Source organism: Trachinotus anak, unplaced genomic scaffold (assembly GCF_046630095.1).
Source record: "Trachinotus anak isolate AG129_WGS33_773 ecotype Australia unplaced genomic scaffold, CSIRO_AGI_Tana_v1 ptg000026l, whole genome shotgun sequence".
NCBI lineage: Eukaryota > Metazoa > Chordata > Actinopteri > Carangiformes > Carangidae > Trachinotus > Trachinotus anak.
Window position 1 is genome coordinate 14,570,834 of NW_027273877.1, and position 11,743 is coordinate 14,582,576.

Consider the following 11,743-nt stretch of genomic DNA (forward strand, 5'->3'; position numbering starts at 1 on the left):
AGCCCTAAGTATATGACTGTCTGTCTGTCTGTCTGTCTCCCTCCCTCTCTGTCTGTCTCTCTCTGTCTGTCTGTCTCCCTCCCTCTCTCTCTCTCTCTCTCTGTCTGTCTGTCTCCCTCCCTCTCTCTCTCTCTGTCTGTCTGTCTGTCTGTCTGTCTGTCTGTCTGTCTCCCTCCCTCTCTCTCTCTGTCTCCCTCCCTCTCTGTCTGTCTCTCTCTGTCTGTCTGTCTCCCTCCCTCTCTCTCTCTCTCTCTGTCTGTCTGTCTCCCTCCCTCCCTCTCTCTCTCTGTCTGTCTGTCTGTCTGTCTGTCTGTCTCCCTCCCTCTCTCTCTCTCTGTCTGTCTGTCTGTCTGTCTGTCTCCCTCCCTCTCTCTCTCTCTGTCTGTCTGTCTGTCTGTCTGTCTGTCTCCCTCCCTCTCTGTCTGTCTCTCTCTGTCTGTCTGTCTCCCTCCCTCTCTCTCTCTGTCTCCCTCCCTCTCTGTCTGTCTCTCTCTGTCTGTCTGTCTCCCTCCCTCTCTGTCTGTCTGTCTCCCTCCCTCTCTCTCTCTCTCTCTGTCTCTCTGTCTGTCTGTCTGTCTCCCTCTCTCTCTCTCTCTGTCTGTCTGTCTCTCTGTCTCTCTCTCTGTCGCCCTCCCTCTCTCTCTCTGTCTCTGTCTGTCTCTCTCTCTGTCTGTCTCTCTCTCTCTCTCTCTGCCTGCAGTCTCAAAGAGCAGGGAGTTAGACAATGGAGTGAGTGGACAACGGAGGTGAGACAGGTGGAGTGAGTGGACAACGGAGGTGAGACAGGTAAATTAACTGAGGAAACTGAAGTTCAGGAAGGTGAGGTGGGTGAGAAGGAGGATAAAGAGGAGAACAGAGGTGAAGCAGGTAGATGAAGCAGGTGGTGGACAGGTAGGTGAAGCAGGTAGGTGAAGCAGCTCTGTACGGACTGTAAGATCCTCTCCAAGGCCTTGGCCGTCTGACTGAGAGGAGCCATGGAGGAGGTCATCCATCGGGACCAGACGTACTGTGTACCCAGCAGGTCCATGGTAGACAATGTCTACCTTATTCGGGATGTTTTGGAGGTCTCCAGTTCATTGGGGATAAATATTGGACTGATCTCATTAGATCAAGAAAAGGCTTTTGACCGCGTTGAACACCAATTCCTCTGGAAGACCATGGAGAGGTTTGGTTTCAGCGCTGGTCTCATAGCCAAGATCCAGGTGCTGTACAGTGACATTGAGAGTGTGCTTAAGATCAACGGCAGCTTGTGTGCTCCTTTTAGAGCGCGTAGAGGCGTCCGGCAGGGCTGGGCTCTGTCTGGGATGCTCTATGCGCTCTCCCTGGAACCCCTCCTCAACAAAATACGCTCGAGTGTTCAAGGCCTGTTTTTACCTGGTTTTAATAGTAATGTGGTTTTATCTGCTTATGCAGATGACGTCATTGTTTTTATAAAAGATCAGTGTGATGTCGACACAGTAGCCCACATTACTGACAGGTTCTCTGTTGTGTCGGCTGCGAGGGTGAACTGGGGGAAGAGTGAGGCCCTTGCTGTCAGTGAGTGGCGTGAGGGCCTCCCGGTTCTCCCTCAAAGCCTGACCTGGAAGAGAGATGGCCTTAAGTACCTCGGTATCTACGTGGGAAATGAAAAAATGGTGAAGAAAAATTGGGACGGCATAGCTGAAAAAGTAGAAGGTAAGCTGTCAAGATGGAGATGGCTTCACCCTCAGATGTCTTACAGAGGAAGAGTGCTGGTTTTAAACAATCTTGTAGCTTCTCTGCTGTGGCACCGGCTGGCCTGTCTGGATCCGCCGTCGGGTCTGTTGGCCCAGATCCAGGCTAAAATGGTTAATTTTTTCTGGGACCGTTTTCATTGGGTGCCACAGTCAGTTCTGTTTTTATCCAGAGAGGAGGGGGGGCAGGGCCTGGTCCACCTGGCCAGTAGAACGGCCACCTTTAGGATACAGTTTGTTCAGAGGTATCTGACAGGGCCGTCTGACTTAGTGTGGAGGGATGTGGCCAGCTGCATATTCAGGCGTGTGAACAGTCTGGGGCTGGATGCTGCTCTGTTTCTAACTGACTTTAAATGTTTTAAGTTAAGTGGGTTGCCTCCGTTTTATCAGGGTGTTTTTAAATCCTGTGCTCTTTTTAATTGGAAAAACTTCAAAGGGTCTGACTCTCTGCACTGGTTGTTGAAGGAACCTCTGATCTGCGGTGGCAGACTAGACGTCTGCAGCAACACCACGCCTGGGCTGATGGGGGCGCTGTGCCGGACTAAGACCGTCATCCTAAAACAGCTGGTGGATGCGGCGGGGCCGGCGCTCACTGATGCCCAGGCTGTGAGCTCTGTGCTGGGGGTGCACTCTGTCCGGCTGGTGAGGAGAAGCCTGGAGCTCTGGAGACAGAAGCTCTCAGTGAAGGAGAGGAGCCTCCTCCTACGCCACAGCAGAGGAGGAGCTGAGCCCGACCCCACGGACACCTTCCCTGATCTCCATCTGAGCCCTGGGTCCGAGGAGCCCAGTGGCCCTCTCTTAAAAATCTACAACCAGAAGAAACTGAGCCTTCACAGAGCAGACAAACAGACAATATACAGGAACACCGTGAAGGCAACCAACACAAAGGGCCTGTTCAACAGGGCAGCCACCGTGTGGACGGACAGACTGGGGGGACAGAGTCCACAGTGGAGGACTCTCTACAAGCCTCCACTAAAGAAACGGACTGGAGACCTTCAGTGGAGGATTTTACATGGTGCTATTGCCACTAACGCTTTTTTATCTGTTTTTAACAGTAGTGTTGTGAATCAGTGTCTGTTCTTCAGTCTGTCTGAGACCATCTTTCATGTTTTTACTGAGTGCAGGAGACTCACTGAGCTGTTCAGTGTTTTAACTGGGGTTTTTAACCTTTTTAATGTTGTGTTCTCTGCCCCTGTTTTTATTGGTGGAGTCACATACAATAAAGAAAAAAAAGCAAAGTGCCAACTTCTTAATTTTTTAATAGGAGAAGCCAAACTAGCGGTCTACCTGACGCGCAGGGACAAACTGCAGGATGGACCCACGTGTGATGTTGTGGCCTTGTGGAGGCAGAGCGTTAAAGCCAGACTGAGGCTGGAGTTCTGCTTCCACAAGGCCACAGAGAACATGGACGTCTTCAAGGAGCAGTGGGGATGTGACCGAGCTCTGTGCAGAGTTTCTGAGCAGGGGGGCTCACATTCACCAGCCATCTTAATTAGAGTTTTATGTCTGACCGGTTTTTGATGTGATTGATAACGTATTGGAAATAAAATAAAGTAATAATAGAGTCTCTGTCTGCGGCTGCAGTTCCAGGCTGAGTCCATGTGGTGGCGGTAGGTCCCCGGGCCCTCGGTGGCGGTGCCCGCCTCCAGCGCCGCAGAAGAAGCGGACTCCGGGGCTGTGTAGCCGGTGTGTGTGAGTCGGCGGAGGTCGCGCTGGTCCAACATGTCCGTGCTGTACCCGACCCTCCTGCTCTGTGCCTACGGCTTCTTCTCCAGCCTGCGGCCGCTGGAGCCCTTCCTCACCGCCTACCTGATGGGGCCGGACAAGAACCTGACGGAGCCGCAGGTGAGTGCGCTTCACCCCAGCGGGAGGGTCCCGTCTCCGGGTGTCTGTCGGCGTTTACACCGGGGGTGGAGGGGCACACCTGAGCCGAGAGCCCGGTCTGCTTCTTCTCTCCCGGTTATGAAGGTGAACGTTGAGCCGTGGTTAGAAATGGTCTAAACTCAGCGTCGGTCAGAGAGCTGATCATCTTCATCCTCCTCCTCTGCGTCATGGGCCAGGTGGGCCAGGTGACTGACGTCAGACACACACACAGACACACACTGACGTGCTGTGCCGGGTTGTGTGTCGCTCTGCTGGTGTGTGTCTGGCTGTTCCTCCATCGTCCTGTTGTGCTTCCTGTTGTGCACATGTGAGGTGTGTTACTTCCTGTTCCTGCTCTGCTCGCGCCGTGGGAGTGTTTCAGTGTCGTCACAGGGGTCACAGGTCACAGGGGTCACAGGTCACAGGGGTCACTGTCGGCTGACGAGGATGGTGATGCGACCGACCTCGGTCCAGGTGAACTGTGGGAGGTGCAGTGCTCCTCAGGTGAGTTAAAGAGGGGCCGGCAGGTGAGACGGCTCAGGTGCTCTGTGACCTCCGCTCTCACTGCCCTCAGTCAACGCCCTTTGGCTAAGAAGCCAACACCAAAGCAGACAGTTGCCCAGAAGGCCGAGCTGGATCTTTACACTGGAAAGTTTCCCGCCGACGTCCTCGCCAAGTCGTCTCACTTACATAGATGTTCACTCTGAAAATAAACATCAGTGAGGCCCCCACAGAGACAGGCCTCGCCGAGCTTTCCTCACAGCAAACGCTGCGTCTCCTCACTTTATGCTCGTGTCACACACACATCAGTTCGATGATGGTCTGAAGGAGAACCAGAGGAAAAATAAAATAATAGAATAAAAGTATTGACCTGGACAGACATGACGAGTATAAACTGACGGATGAGGCCTCCTCTCACCACCTCTGCACACCTGAGGCCTTTCTTTAGACTGACGCAGTGCTCACTGCTGTGTGACATCAGCAGCAGATCAGCTGCTGTCGATCTGCTGCTTCCTCATCATGTGGCCCTGCCTCTGCTGCAGTCTGACTCCTACCATGCAGACTGACTGTTAGTGGAGTCACTCCTCTGAAAACAGTGGTGGACGCCTTCGCAGTAACAGGACTGGTGTGTTTGAGTGGCTCAGTCACTTGTTCGTCTGGTTTGTCCGCCCAGACCTGGTTCCCTCAGGCACAATAATCCCCCATCAGAAATGATCCTCTGGAATTTCTGGTTAATCCCTGTGTAATGAGCTCTGTGGAGCTGGGAGCTGTGCTGCCGCTGGGTGAGAGGAGGTGATGAATGTGTTTTTACCATGGAAAGACCACACCGAGCCAAAGTACTGTATCCATCCAGGAAAAACCGGTTCAGAGGCAGATGGTCTGATCGAGACCTGACCTCAGGTCGAAGCAGCTCCAGGGAACACAGGACATTTAAATCAGGCAGGAAGTCAGAGCTGCATTCAGCCCCACCACCTTCAAACGGCACAGGTCCACACAACACAACACGAGAGGCTCGAAGCCGGTCTACCAGGAAGCAGTCGGTGTGTTGGTCTGTGACTGAGTCTGTGCTGGAGCTGAACAATGACTCCAACACACCAGACAGCGTCAGCTGAGAGCCTCTGGTCTGCCTCAGTCACTGAACTCATATTTGGGACAGGCCTTTGATTCCTCTCACACTGAACCTGTGCACAGCAAAGACTGTGTCGTTCTCTCATGACATCACATCCAGAGACCCAGCGTCTGATTGGACCTGAGTTTATCAGACACACCGCGACAGTGGGAGGGTTTTTGATGAAGGTAAAATGAGTCACAAACACTGTTGTGCATCGTCAGCAGGATAAGTGGCTACAAATCATTTTCTCCAGACATAAGGAATCATGTTTGTTTGATACAAGCCCCAACAAACGTCACATTGTCATTCATCGTCATCGTCATTTTAAAGTTTGAACGTGTGTGTGTGTGTGTGTGTGTGTGTGTGTGTGAGTGAGAGAGAAACCCAGAAACGGTGGTTCCAGCTGAAATCATGACTCACATCACGGTCAGTTTCTGCCACGAGAAGAGTGAGGTGTTTTTTTTGTGTATCGTCCGGTTCACGCAGATGATCCAGGTCTGTACTGCTCAGAGAGGGAGACAGAGGGACGTCGGCTCAGTTAACAAACTGTCCCCGCGCTCACCAGTAACACCTTCACAATAAGAGACAGGGTTGTGTCTGTGGGCAGGTCCTGTCAGGTACAGATCCTCCTGTTGGTCTCAGGTCCAGGTCTGAGACACAGGAAGACATCTAACCTCTGTAAACATCTGTAACCTGCAGGTCGTCAGTGAAGTCTATCCAGTCTGGACCTACTCCTACCTGGTGCTGCTGTTCCCCGTCTTCCTGGCCACTGACTACCTGTGTTATAAACCTGTGCTGGTGCTGCAGGCCACCAGCCTGCTGGTCACCTACGTCATGCTGCTGAAGGTGCAGGGCGTGCTGGCCATGCAGCTCCTGGAGTTCTTCTTCGGGCTGGCCACGGCCTCGGAGGTGGCCTACTACTCTTACATCTACAGCGTGGTGGAGCCGGCACACTACCAGAGAGTGACGGGGTACTGCCGCAGCATCACTCTGTTTGGATCGGCTGCCGGATCTCTGATTGGCCAGCTCCTGCTCTCCGTGGCCAAGGCTCAGCTGCTGCACCTCGTCATCGTCACCCTGGCGTCGGCCGCCGTGGCCTTCTGCGCTCCCTGGTTCCTGCCCATGCCCAAGAGGAGCCTCTTCTTCCACAAGAGCCTGGCAGCAGCGGAGGAGGGGCAGCGCAGCAGCAGCACCCCCCTGATGGAGAAGGGGGAGGAGTCAGACAGCAAGGTGCCTCTGAGCAGCCAGGAGGTGTGTGCAGTGAGTGACGGCTGCTGTGTCCACACATTCATGGTGTCTGTGTGGAGAAACTGTCTCGGTCACGCGTTTCCGTCCTCTGTCTCCTGCAGGTGTCCAGGTCCTGTGAGGCAGGAGGTCCCGGCACTGGCCTCGTGGAGGTGCTGCGAATGCTGTTTGCCGACTTCCTGCAGTGCTACAGGTGTCGCCCCCTGCTGGCCTGGTCGCTGTGGTGGGCTCTGGCCACGTGCGGCTACTTCCAGGTCATCAACTATGCTCAGCCGCTGTGGGAGAACATCCATCCATCCCAGAAATATGAGATCTACAACGGCTACGTGGAGACGCTGTCCACCCTGTTAGGTGAGTTAAAAATGAGCTGGACTCCTTCCTGTCCTTCTCTGGTTACTGTCACCGGTGTGGAGCTCAGACTGCGGACTGGCCAGCAGTCCGTGATGTATGACGGGTGTCTAACAGCTGATCTGTGTCCTGGTCCACAGGGGCCCTGGCAGCTCTGCTGGTGGGCTGCCTGCCCGTCTGCTGGTCTGTGTGGGGGGAGCTGGCTCTGTGTGTCCTCTCCGTGCTGATGGCTGTGTGTGTGTTTGTCATGGACACAGTGAAGAACATCTGGCTGTGCTACAGCTCGTATATCGTCTTCAGAACCACGTACATGCTGCTCATCACTGTGGCGACGTGAGTACCAGCACAAGAGAATCTGAGATCTGGACCCAGACTCTGTCTGGAAAACATGAAGGTTGTTGGGAGTGTTGAGTTTACAGATGTTACCAGATGTTTATGTTTACAACCCATCATACGTGAAAAAGTGAGTGAGACACTGAACTTCTAGATCACGTGACTCAACGCACGTCTGCCTCAGGCTGCGTGTCCGCTCTATGCGTTAACGCCACGCACACACGACGCAACCAGCATGTCTCCGGCTGAGACTCCTCCTCTGCAGGCAGCTGCCGGCGTCGTCACATGGGCATTTAGGTGGAATGTAGGTTGTCAGGTCAGGTGACCAAAACTCATCCGACACCAAGGTTAATTTAAGGTTAAGGACGACAATGTTGTGTTGGTTTGAAGTTCACAGTTCACAGCTTCCTCTCCGCTGACGGTCGTTTAGAAACTGCAGAGGTAACATCATCATATTTAACATAGGTCACATTATCCCCTGTCAGGGACAGGTCTCAGGTAAGCTAACACACCTGAGGTGAGTCTCTGTGCACTGTTTGGGATTAACAACCACGGCAGGTTGGTGCAGTGTCAGGGTGGCAGCTTTAACTGGGTCAGAGCTGTAGACTCACAGTCTCAGATGCAAACAGAGGATGTTGTAATGTAATAAAAGAACCAGTATGTTGAGTATGGCAGGAGCTACGCTAACACGCTAACATTGTGTGTAAGACTCTGAGTGAAGCAGCAGGGTTTATTTTTCCGGTTGCGTTTCTCAGGCAGCTCTGTGTAGGAAAGGAAAGTTGTGTAACTGTAGTGGAGGTTGCAGCAACCCCTGACTGTGATGTGTAAACATCTGCGGGCTGGTCTCCCTGTTTCAATAGACTGATGTCTGAAATGAGAGCTCTGCAGTGAGAGACTGCTGAGTCACCAACACAATCAGGAGCCCAGACCAAGACCAGGTCTGCAGGACCAGGAGGATTCATCTGTGTGTGTGTTGTCTCAGCACTGTCGGGGCTGTTGAGCTCTCTCCTGTCTCCTGTGGTCAGGTATCAGATTGCAGCCAGTCTCAACATGCAGCGCTACGCCCTGGTGTTTGGGGTCAACACCTTCATGGCTCTCCTGCTGCAGTCTCTGCTCACCGTGGTGGTGGTGGACTCTGCCGGCCTCGGCCTCAACGTCTTCACTCAGGTGAGGAAGTACAACAAGCCCCGCCCCCTGTAACTCACAGACTGTGCAGTGTTCATCGTCCTCCATCAGTGTGGATTTACCTCTGTCCTGTTTCCCTCCCTCAGTTCCTCATCTACGGCGGCTACTTCACTGTCATCTCTGTGGTCTTCCTCCTCGCTGGGCTTTACAAACTGGCCTCCAGGGGCCGCTCCGAGCAGGAGGTCCTGGCCTCCAGGGGCCGCTCCGAGCAGGAGGTCCTGGCCTCCAGGGGGCGCTCTGAGCAGGAGGTCCTGGCCAATGGCTGCAGAGAAGCAGACTCTCCTGATCAGTGATCGAGTGGCTGCAGACTGAGTGTTTGATAGTGACGGACTAAAGCGCCACAGCTGAGTGAGCCGAGCGACTCCACAGCTGAGCTGCAGGTGTCTCTTCAGTGCGTCACAGTAGAAGAACAAGCTCCTCCCTGCACCTGTGACAGGAGCATTAGCATTGTACTGTTGTTATGGCTAACATGTTAGCACATCCATCGCCTGTGGAGCAGCAGGCAGCACAGAGTGCGGCCCCCTGCTGGTCACATGTTCATGAGACTGAACCTGCAGACAGTGTGAGTGTATAAAAACAATGAGTAGAGCTGCACAGCTGTGTTCACACATCTGCACTACGCCTTTAACACTAGAGCCACTTCATGAACAAAGACTGATGGATGCAGAGTCCCGCCCAGCTCAGTGGAGCTGATGCCTTAGACCGGATGACAACTAAACCCGTCCCAGGTGGGTCCCATCAGTGCTGCTACACCTGTGTCCGGTTTGACAGCTGCCAAAAGCACATGTTTGTATGTTTAATATATACTTTATATAATATACATATTTAATGTGTCCTGTAATCACAGAGACTGCTGGGCTCCATCTGTCAGGCTGCTGAAGCCTGAAGTGTTACCACTGTGTTTGTATCTGTACCTGATGTTGGTTACGGCTCAAAGTGCCTAAAGTTCAAAAACACCTGGAGCTGCTTCCTTTTTTCAAAATAAAGTCATCAACTCTTTCAGTTGCTCGTTGTCAACAGAAACTGTGAGTGTTAGTCAGTCTGAGCCCTGTGCTTCCCCTGCAGATGTGATCTTCATCATAGTCTTCAACAAACACCCCCCCCACAGCAGGGAGCGTGCGTGTGTGTGTGTGTGTGTGTGTGCGTGTTGATGATGATGATGATGATGATGGATCAGGTGGTCACAGGTCATGTCGTATGTAAAGTTGTGTGTTTTCATTTTTATAACTGCAGTATCTTTTTAGAAGTTGATCAGACAACAGCATTCATGCTCCTCCTCACACACAACCCTCAGAGATACAATTCAGCAACATGATGATGATGATGATGATGAGAATCTTCTTCTCTGGACAGTTCTGTCAAAATAAAAGCCTGTTAAGCACTGAGGCCCCTTAGTCTCTATGTAGCTACTAACCAGCGACAAAATAAAAGTGTGATTGTGACAAATGGAAGAAATATTGTGAACTTAGACTCTTGTTTAATGAGTGAAGGTTCTTCGTGAATTTAATAAGACTGATTTATGAAGAGAACAGTGAGGCACATGGTTTATGAGGGTCTCTAGTGTCGGCCACAGGGGGGCAGCAGTTTGGAGACCTGGACACGACTTTATTAACCAAGGTTGGTTTAACAGTCATTTGTCTACACGTGAGTAAATTCTACCACAGTTCATCATCACAAACCTTTATTTTCATGAAGCTGTGACACTTCTCAGACACTTTAACATGGTTACAGCCTGGTCACTGTGTCAGATGCCTGCACGCTGGTGTGTGTGTGTGTGTGTGTGTGTGTCAGGTGAGGCTCCAGATGACGGTCAGCATGGCCATGATGCCGTTCAGGACAACAACACCATAGCCCATGTGGAAGTCACGTCCAGATACGTCTCTGGAAGAGAAGACAGACCTGATGAAGTCATCACCTGCAGTCTGCCGGTGAGGTCAGAGGTCACCGTGCACCACGCTGCTCTGAGGTAGATACCAGTCTGAGGTTCTGGTACCTGAAGTGGGCCAGGTCCAGCAGTGTAGGGAACACCATGCCAGGCTGGAACGCGTCCAGGTAGGTGAGAGTCCAGGAGGAGACACAGCAGACACATCCTGCTGCTACTGAGAGCACGAGGATGCTCCAGAAACCTGCGCACACACACACACACACAGTTACTGTAGGGATGAGGGTTTACTGACAGACCACTTCTAAGCAGAGGCTGAACACGCTGCTTCTCTCTGTCCGGCTGTAAACAGACAGTAAACTGTCGTCAGGCGTCTCTCACAGTGATTCGTGGACTAAACCATGTCCTCGTCAGCTGATTGTTGCTGCTCCACATGTTCACACTTCTGTTGCTGGACTGGATCTCCTACTGAGACTCGCAGGAACCGCAGGTTTGTGTGTATTCAATCATCTGCCCTCACGGACGCAGACTAACGTGTTCTCAGCGGGACAGGACTCCAGCTCTGTGGCTGCTGGGACACAACATGCTACCTTCATACATGACGCACTTACCCAGCATCCTCTGCTCCGTCCCGTCCTCGGCCCTCAGCCTGACCGCCCGCAGCTCTGCAACAGTCAGTCAGTCAGCATCACATCACAGCAAACATCTGTCAACATCTGTCAGCAGCAGCGAGGCTGTCTGACTGAACCAGCCCTACTCAGGCTCCCCTGACAGCCTACCGGACCTTTCAGCTGAGCCCGGGGTCTTCCTGTTCTACATCATCACATGATCTCTGTCCCTCAGGGTCCGGATGTTTTCTGGAGATAAAACCTAAACCTGCAGCTAAACCTTCACTGCAGCACCGCGACACACACACTACGTCATCCAGGTGCGCAGGCGTGCCTTTACCTTTGAGTATGGGGTAGACGAGGGCGCAGAAACAACCCACCGCGGCCACGGACACCGCGGAGCCCAGCACGGACAGGCCGACCACGGACCACCGTCTGGGGCCGCTCCGTGCCGCTCTCCCCCCGGGTCCCTCCCCAGGCATGCCGCTCTCTCTGGGCGTCCCGGGCTCCGCAGGCTCCTCGATCAGGAGGCGACCCCGTCTCTGACACCTTCTCCTCGGGTTCCCGATGACCACAGCAGCCCTGGGTTCCTGTTCATGCTAGAACCAGACCGCAGCGGACTTCGGCAGGAGCCGCTTCACACCAGGGTCCTGCTTCTGCCGTCTCCCAGCCGCACTTCCGCAAACAGGATTGTCCCTCGGGCCGCCCCGTCAGTGTAGTTTTCCCCTTTGTAGTTCCTCATTGCACGACGGGAAACGCCTGTTCTCACCTGCTCTGACAGCTGATTGGTTGGTGTAGAGCCGATCTTAAGGTCAGAGGTCAGAGGTTTGTCCTGTCAGCTAATGAACTTCAAATGGTTTTAAATATTGTGACGTCAGTGTGACGTCACACAGCGCAGCCCTGGAGCCAGTGGACAGACGTGTTTTCCAGGCTGGTGACGTCAGTGTGACGTCAG

At 53.1% G+C, this 11,743-nt stretch overlaps 3 protein-coding genes across 7 annotated transcripts in view; 1 reads left to right on the forward strand and 2 right to left on the reverse strand.

The window, feature by feature from the left end:
* Positions 1-11,743, reverse strand: part of LOC139609388 (CD59B glycoprotein-like) — a 225,759-nt gene that overhangs the window by 205,154 nt on the left and 8,862 nt on the right. The window lies entirely within an intron of this gene.
* slc19a2 (solute carrier family 19 member 2) lies at positions 3,357-9,303 on the forward strand. Of its 4 annotated transcripts, none has more exons than XM_071464687.1 (6): positions 3,357-3,557; positions 5,887-6,447; positions 6,537-6,783; positions 6,921-7,113; positions 8,139-8,280; positions 8,385-9,303. In XM_071464687.1, exons 1-6 carry the CDS (start codon positions 3,435-3,437, stop codon positions 8,589-8,591), a joined length of 1,473 nt encoding a protein of 490 aa, XP_071320788.1. In that variant the 5' UTR covers positions 3,357-3,434; the 3' UTR covers positions 8,592-9,303. The 4 variants fall into 4 exon arrangements, with proteins under 4 accessions (XP_071320788.1, XP_071320790.1, XP_071320789.1 ...); XM_071464689.1 differs by having other exon boundaries at positions 5,887-6,417; XM_071464688.1 differs by having other exon boundaries at positions 3,358-3,557; positions 5,887-6,438.
* arl6ip6 (ADP-ribosylation factor-like 6 interacting protein 6) lies at positions 9,963-11,509 on the reverse strand. 2 transcript variants are annotated; one of them, XM_071464691.1, is made up of 4 exons: positions 11,129-11,498; positions 10,792-10,845; positions 10,292-10,424; positions 9,963-10,179 (listed from the first exon to the last, which is right to left on the reverse strand). In XM_071464691.1, exons 1-4 carry the CDS (start codon positions 11,268-11,270, stop codon positions 10,086-10,088), a joined length of 423 nt encoding a protein of 140 aa, XP_071320792.1. In that variant the 5' UTR covers positions 11,271-11,498; the 3' UTR covers positions 9,963-10,085. The 2 variants fall into 2 exon arrangements, with proteins under 2 accessions (XP_071320792.1, XP_071320793.1); XM_071464692.1 differs by lacking the exon at positions 10,792-10,845 and having other exon boundaries at positions 11,129-11,509.